An 8,703-nucleotide genomic window follows, 5' to 3' on the forward strand; every position below is an offset into this window, starting at 1 on the left:
GGAGGGAAGGAGGGGTGAGAGGGATGGAGAGGTGAGGAGGGGTGAGAGGGAAGGAGAGGTGAGGAGGGGTGAAAGGGATGAGAGGGATGAGAAGAGGGTTGGAGAGGTGCAGAGGGAGAAATATGTACTGAACTTTTAACATAGACTTTGGACATTTAGCTCTCACAAAGGAGTTTTACCTTGCTGTGATTACCTTGCTATGACTACCGTGTTGTAATTACCTTGGTGTGATTACCTTGCTATGACTACCGTGTTGTAATTACCTTGGTGTGATTACCTTGGTGTGATTACCTTGCTATGACTACCGTGTTGTAATTACCTTGGTGTGATTACCTTGGTGTGATTACCTTGCTATGACTACCGTGTTGTAATTACCTTGATGTGATTACCTTGGTGTGATTACCTTGTTGTGATTACCTTGTTGTGATTACCTTGGTGTGATTACCTTGCTGTGATTACCTTGCTGTGATTACCTTGCTATGACTACCGTGTTGTAATTACCTTGGTGTGATTACCTTGGTGTGATTACCTTGCCGTGATTACCTTGATGTGATTACCTTGATGTGATTACCTTGATGTGATTACCTTGCTGTGATTACCTTGATGTGATTACCTTGGTGTGATTACCTTGATGTGATTACCTTGATGTGATTACCTTGATGTGATTACCTTGGTGTGATTACCTTGCTGTGATTACCTTGGTGTGATTACCTTGGTGTGATTACCTTGGTGTGATTACCTTGATGTGATTACCTTGCTGTGATTACCTTGCCATGATTACCTTGCTGTGATTACCTTGCTGTGATTACCTTGATGTGATTACCTTGATGTGATTACCTTGCTGTGATTACCTTGATGTGATTACCTTGGTGTGATTACCTTGGTGTGATTACCTTGATGTGATTACCTTGGTGTGATTACCTTGGTGTGATTACCTTGGTGTGATTACCTTGATGTGATTACCTTGGTGTGATTACCTTGATGTGATTACCTTGCTGTGATTACCTTGATGTGATTACCTTGGTGTGATTACCTTGGTGTGATTACCTTGGTGTGATTACCTTGATGTGATTACCTTGGTGTGATTACCTTGGTGTGATTACCTTGATGTGATTACCTTGATGTGATTACCTTGGTGTGATTACCTTGATGTGATTACCTTGGTGTGATTACCTTGATGTGATTACCTTGGTGTGATTACCTTGATGTGATTACCTTGATGTGATTACCTTGGTGTGATTACCTTGATGTGATTACCTTGGTGTGATTACCTTGATGTGATTACCTTGGTGTGATTACCTTGATGTGATTACCTTGATGTGATTACCTTGATGTGATTACCTTGGTGTGATTACCTTGCTGTGATTACCTTGGTGTGATTACCTTGGTGTGATTACCTTGGTGTGATTACCTTGATGTGATTACCTTGCTGTGATTACCTTGCCGTGATTACCTTGCTGTGATTACCTTGCTGTGATTACCTTGATGTGATTACCTTGATGTGATTACCTTGCTGTGATTACCTTGATGTGATTACCTTGGTGTGATTACCTTGGTGTGATTACCTTGATGTGATTACCTTGGTGTGATTACCTTGGTGTGATTACCTTGGTGTGATTACCTTGATGTGATTACCTTGGTGTGATTACCTTGATGTGATTACCTTGCTGTGATTACCTTGATGTGATTACCTTGGTGTGATTACCTTGGTGTGATTACCTTGGTGTGATTACCTTGATGTGATTACCTTGGTGTGATTACCTTGGTGTGATTACCTTGATGTGATTACCTTGATGTGATTACCTTGGTGTGATTACCTTGATGTGATTACCTTGGTGTGATTACCTTGATGTGATTACCTTGGTGTGATTACCTTGATGTGATTACCTTGATGTGATTACCTTGGTGTGATTACCTTGATGTGATTACCTTGGTGTGATTACCTTGATGTGATTACCTTGGTGTGATTACCTTGGTGTGATTACCTTGATGTGATTACCTTGGTGTGATTACCTTGCTGTGATTACCTTGGTGTGATTACCTTGGTGTGATTACCTTGATGTGATTACCTTGGTGTGATTACCTTGCTGTGATTACCTTGGTGTGATTACCTTGGTGTGATTACCTTGCTGTGATTACCTTGGTGTGATTACCTTGCTGTGATTACCTTGGTGTGATTACCTTGGTGTGATTACCTTGCTGTCATCAAGAAGTGCAGCCTGTTGGTTGAAACTGTTTTGACTGTTTAACCTCTCCATCTCTACATCCGTCTCTCCTTCCGTCTCTCCTTCCGTCTCTCCTTCCGTCTCTCCTTCCCTCTCTCCTTCCGTCTCTCCATCCCTCTCTCTATCCGACTCTCTCTCTCTCTCTCCTTCCGTCTCTCCATCCTCCTCTCCATCCCTCTCTCCATCCCTCTCTCCTTCCGTCTCTACATCCCTCTCTCCTTCCGTCTCTCCATCCCTCTCTCCATCCTTCTCTCCATCCCTCTCTCCATCCCTCTCTCCATCCCTCTCTCCTTCCGTCTCTCCATCCCTCTCTCCATCCTTCTCTCCATCCCTCTCTCCTTCCGTCTCTCCATCCCTCTCTCCATCCCTCTCTCCATCCCTCTCTCCTTCCGTCTCTCCATCCCTCTCTCCATCCTTCTCTCCATCCCTCTCTCCATCCCTCTCTCCTTCCGTCTCTCCATCCCTCTCTCCATCCTTCTCTCCATCCCTCTCTCCATCCCTCTCTCCTTCCATCTCTCCATCCCTCTCTCCTTCCGTCTCTCCATCCGTCTTTCCATCCCTCTCTCCTTCCGTCTCTCCATCCCTCTCTCCATCCCTCTCTCCTTCCGTCTCTCCATCCGTCTCGCCATCCCTCTCTCCTTCCGTCTCTCCTTCCGTCTCTCCATCCCTCTCTCCTTCCGTCTCTCCATCTCTCTCTCCTTCCGTCTCTCTATCCCTCTCTCCTTCCGTCTCTCTATCCGTCTCTCCATCCCTCTCTCCTTCCGTCTCTCCATCCGTCTCTCCATTCCTCTCTCCTTCCGTCTCTCCATCCCTCTCTCCTTCCGTCTCTCCTTCCGTCTCTCCATCCCTCTCTCCTTCCGTCTCTCCTTCCGTCTCTCCATCCTTCTCTCCTTCCGTCTCTCCATCCCTCTCTCCTTCCCTCTCTCCTTCTGTCTCTCCATCCCACTCTCCTTCCGTCTCTCCTTCCGTCTCTCCATCCCTCTCTCCTTCCATCTCTCTCCTTCCGTCTCTCCATCCCTCTCTCCTTCCGTCTCTCCATCCCTCTCTCCTTCCCTCTCTCCTTCTGTCTCTCCATCCCTCTCTCCATCCGTCTCTCCGTCCCTCCTCCAGATGCCCCAGTGGCAGAGCTCCATAACCTGTTCTGTAAGAAGCTGCAGCAGTGCTGTGTCCTCTTTGACTTCCTGGACTGTGTGGCCGACCTCAAGGGGAAGGAGATCAAACGAGCTGCGCTCAACGAGCTGGTGGAGTCTGTTGCAACCAGCAGAGGAGTTCTGATAGAGCCACTCTACCCAGAGGCTATTAAGATGGTGAGAGAGGAGAGGGGGGAGGGAGGGAGGGGAAAGAGAGGGAGGGAGAAGAGAGAGGAGAGGAGGAGAGAGAGAGGGAGGGGGAGATAGGAAGAGAGAGGAGAGGAGGGGTGAGAGAGGAGAGGAGGAGAGAGAGAGGGAGGGGAGATGGGAAGAGAGAGGAGAGGGGGAGATGAGGAGGGAAGGAGGGAGTGAACGGAGAGAGGGAGAGAGAGGAGAATAGAGGAGAGGACGAGGGAGGGAGAGAGGGGAGAGTGAGGGTGAGAGGAGAGAGATGGCGGGATGAGAGGAGGGTGGGAGAGATGGAGGGAGACCGGTCTATTAGCACACTATATTGTGAAGACGGTGCCATTTGGGACACAGCTGGATTAACATTAAATTATAAAAGAGCCAGAGTGGAGGAGAGAGAGAAAGCAGAGCGGTAGAGAGGAAATGAGAGAGAGGTAGAGGGGAAATGAGAGAGAGAGATAGCAGAGAGGTAGAGAGAGGAAATGAGAGAGGGAGGGATAGCAGAGAGGTAGAGAGAGGGAGGGATAGCAGAGAGGTAGAGAGAGGGAGAGATAGCAGAGAGGTAGAGAGAGGGAGGGATAGCAGAGGTAGAGAGAGGGAGAGATAGCAGAGAGGTAGAGAAAGGGAGAGATAGCAGAGCGGTAGAGAGAGGGAGGGATAGCAGAGAGGTAGAGAGAGGGAGAGATAGCAGAGAGGTAGAGAGAGGGAGGGATAGCAGAGAGGTATAGAGAGGAAATGAGAGAGAGAGATGGTAGAGAGGAAATGAGAGAGGGAGAGATAGCAGAGAGGTAGAGAGAGGGAGGGATAGCAGAGAGGTAGAGAGAGGAAATGAGAGAGGAAGGGATTGCGGAGAGATAGAGAGAAACGGTTGGATACAAATGAGAGGAGGGATGTATCTTGGACAGAGTGAAGGTAGGATGGATGGAGAGATGGGTGAAAGAGAGGAACTAGAGGGAGGAAGAGGGAGGAGAGGAAGAGGGAGGAGAGGAAGAGTAGAAAGCTGACAGAGGATCTTTTCTATTCTCTTATTCTTCCCCCACTTTCCCTTCCTCCTACCTGCCCCTTCCTCCTGCCTGCCCCTTCCTCCTACCTGCCCCTTCCTCCTACCTGCCCCTTCCTCCTACCTGCCCCTTCCTCCTGCCTGCCCCTTCCTCCTACCTGCCCCTTCCTCCTACCTGCCCCTTCCTCCTACATGCCCCTTCCTCCTACCTGCCCCTTCCTCCTACCTGCCCCTTCCTCCTGCCTGCCCCTTCCTCCTACCTGCCCCTTCCTCCTACCTGCCCCTTCCTCCTACATGCCCCTTCCTCCTACCTGCCCCTTCCTCCTACCTGCCCCTTCCTCCTACCTGCCCCTTCCTCCTGTCTGCCCCTTCCTCCTACCTGCCCCTTCCTCCTGCCTGCCCCTTCCTCCTACCTGCCCCTTCCTCCTACCTGCCCCTTCCTCCTACCTGCCCCTTCCTCCTGCCTGCCCCTTCCTCCTACCTGCCCCTTCCTCCTACCTGCCCCTTCCTCCTACATGCCCCTTCCTCCTACCTGCCCCTTCCTCCTACCTGCCCCTTCCTCCTACCTGCCCCTTCCTCCTGTCTGCCCCTTCCTCCTACCTGCCCCTTCCTCCTACATGCCCCTTCCTCCTACATGCCCCTTCCTCCTACATGCCCCTTCGTCCTACCTGACCCTTCCTCCTGCCTGCCCCTTCCTCCTACATGCCCCTTCCTCCTACCTGCCCCTTCCTCCTACATGCCCCTTCCTCCTACCTGCCCCTTCCTCCTACCTGCCCCTTCCTCCTACATGCCCCTTCCTCCTATCTGCCCCTTCCTCCTACATGCCCCTTCCTCCTACCTGCCCCTTCCTCCTACATGCCCCTTCCTCCTACATGCCCCTCCCTCCCTCCCTTCCTCCTCCTACATGCCCCTTCCTCCTACCTGCCCCTTCCTCCTACATGCCCCTGCCTCCTACCCCTTCCTCCTAAATGCCCCTTCCTCCTACATGCCCCTTCCTCCTACCTGCCCCTTCCTCCTCCTCGTTGTCTCGTCTCCTCTGCTACCCTCCCTCCCTCCCTCCCTCAGATCTCAGTGAATATCTTCAGGACGTTACCTCCCAGTGAGAACCCAGAGTTTGACCCGGAGGAGGATGAACCCACTCTAGAGGCCTCCTGGCCACACCTACAGGTACACATGCACACAAACACACACAGCACCGTTTTTCAAAGTAGACAGGGATCTCATTGTTTTTAGCAACAAAAGTGAAGCGGGCCGTCAGAGACCTAACCTGTTTGTATCTGCATTACAATTTCATCTCTACCTCTGTCTTGTGTGTGTGTGTGTTCTCAGCTGGTGTACGAGTTCTTTCTGCGTTTCCTGGAGAGCCCAGACTTTCAGCCCTCCATGGCCAAACGCTACGTCGACCAGAAGTTTGTTCTACAGGTACAAAACTGCTTCTTACATAATGTCCGTCTCTTACAATATATCTACAATATATCTACTATATATCTACTATATCTACAATATATCTACTATATCTACAATATATCTACTATATCTACAATATATCTACAATATATCTACTATATCTACAATATATCTACTATATCTACTATATATCTACTATATCTACAATATATCTACTATATCTACAATATATCTACTATATCTACAATATATCTACTATATCTACAATATATCTACTATATCTACAATATATCTACTATATCTACTATATATCTACTATATCTACTATATATCTACTATATCTACAATATATCTACTATATCTACAATATATCTACTATATCTACAATATATCTACTATATCTACAATATATCTACTATATCTACAATATATCTACAATATGTCTCCAGTATATCTACAATATATCTACAATATATCTACAATATGTCTACAATATATCTACAATATATCTACAATATATCTACTATATCTACAATATATCTACAATATATCTACTATATATCTACTATATCTACAATATATCTACTATATCTACAATATATCTACAATATATCTACTATATCTACAATATATCTACTATATCTACAATATATCTACTATATCTACAATATATCTACTATATCTACAATATATCTACTATATCTACAATATATCTACAATATATCTACAATATATCTACTATATCTACAATATATCTACTATATCTACAATATATCTACTATATCTACAATATATCTACTATATCTACAATATATCTACAATATATCTACTATATATCTACTATATCTACAATATATCTACAATATGTCTCCAGTATATCTACAATATATCTACTATATCTACAATATGTCTACTATATCTACAATATATCTACTATATCTACAATATATCTACAATATATCTACTAAATATCTACTATATCTACAATATATCTACTATATCTACAATATATCTACTATATCTACAATATATCTACTATATCTACAATATATCTACTATATCTACAATATATCTACTATATATCTACAATATATCTGCAATATATCTACTATATCTACAATATATCTACAATATGTCTCCAATATATCTACTATATCTACAATATATCTACTATATCTACAATATATCTACTATATCTACAATATGTCTCCAGTATATCTACAATATATCTACAATATGTCTCCAATATATCTACTATATCTACTATATCTACAATATATCTACTATATCTACAATATGTCTACAATATATCTACAATGTCTACAATATGTCTACTATATCTACTATATCTACTACAGTGCCTTGCGAAAGTATTCGGCCCCCTTGAACTTTGCGACCTTTTGCCACATTTCAGGCTTCAAACATAAAGATATAAAACTGTATTTTTTTGTGAAGAATCAACAACAAGTGGGACACAATCATGAAGTGGAACGACATTTATTGGATATTTCAAACTGTTTTAACAAATCAAAAACTGAAAAATTGGGTGTGCAAAATTATTCAGCCCCCTTAAGTTAATACTTTGTAGCGCCACCTTTTGCTGCGATTACAGCTGTAAGTCGCTTGGGGTATGTCTCTATCAGTTTTGCACATCGAGAGACTGAAATTTTGTCCCATTCCTCCTTGCAAAACAGCTCGAGCTCAGTGAGGTTGGATGGAGAGCATTTGTGAACAGCAGTTTTCAGTTCTTTCCACAGATTCTCGATTGGATTCAGGTCTGGACTTTGACTTGGCCATTCTAACACCTGGATATGTTTATTTTTGAACCATTCCATTGTAGATTTTGCTTTATGTTTTGGATCATTGTCTTGTTGGAAGACAAATCTCCGTCCCAGTCTCAGGTCTTTTGCAGACTCCATCAGGTTTTCTTCCAGAATGGTCCTGTATTTGGCTCCATCCATCTTCCCATCAATTTTAACCATCTTCCCTGTCCCTGCTGAAGAAAAGCAGGCCCAAACCATGATGCTGCCACCACCATGTTTGACAGTGGGGATGGTGTGTTCAGCTGTGTTGCTTTTACGCCAAACATAACGTTTTGCATTGTTGCCAAAAAGTTCCATTTTGGTTTCATCTGACCAGAGCACCTTCTTCCACATGTTTGGTGTGTCTCCCAGGTGGCTTGTGGCAAACTTTAAACTACACTTTTTATGGATATCTTTATGAAATGGCTTTCTTCTTGCCATTCTTCCATAAAGGCCAGATTTGTGCAATATACGACTGATTGTTGTCCTATGGACAGAGTCTCCCACCTCAGCTGTAGATCTCTGCAGTTCATCCAGAGTGATCATGGGCCTCTTGGCTGCATCTCTGATCAGTCTTCTCCTTGTATGAGCTGAAAGTTTAGAGGGACGGCCAGGTCTTGGTAGATTTGCAGTGGTCTGATACTACTTCCATTTCAATATTATCGCTTGCACAGTGCTCCTTGGGATGTTTAAAGCTTGGGAAATCTTTTTGTATCCAAATCGGGCTTTAAACTTCTTCACAACAGTATCTCGGACCTGCCTGGTGTGTTCCTTGTTCTTCATGATGCTCTCTGCGCTTTTGACGGACCTCTGAGACTATCACAGTGCAGGTGCATTTATACGGAGACTTGATTACACATAGGTGGATTGTATTTATCATCATTAGTCATTTAGGTCAACATTGGATCATTCAGAAATCCTCACTGAACTTCTGGAGAGAGTTTGCTGCACTG

General features: G+C 44.9%; 1 protein-coding gene across 1 annotated transcript in view; it reads left to right on the forward strand.

Moving 5' to 3' along the window:
• Nucleotides 1-8,703, forward strand: part of ppp2r5b (protein phosphatase 2, regulatory subunit B', beta) — a 42,791-nt gene that overhangs the window by 8,762 nt on the left and 25,326 nt on the right. The window contains exons 2-4 of the mRNA XM_036987186.1: nt 3,336-3,532; nt 5,607-5,708; nt 5,871-5,963. Of these exons, the coding sequence (XP_036843081.1) occupies nt 3,336-3,532; nt 5,607-5,708; nt 5,871-5,963 (392 nt within the window). The remainder of the gene's footprint in view (nt 1-3,335; nt 3,533-5,606; nt 5,709-5,870; nt 5,964-8,703) is intronic.

The sequence above is a fragment of the Oncorhynchus mykiss genome, chromosome 9, assembly GCF_013265735.2.
Source record: "Oncorhynchus mykiss isolate Arlee chromosome 9, USDA_OmykA_1.1, whole genome shotgun sequence".
Lineage (NCBI taxonomy): Eukaryota > Metazoa > Chordata > Actinopteri > Salmoniformes > Salmonidae > Oncorhynchus > Oncorhynchus mykiss.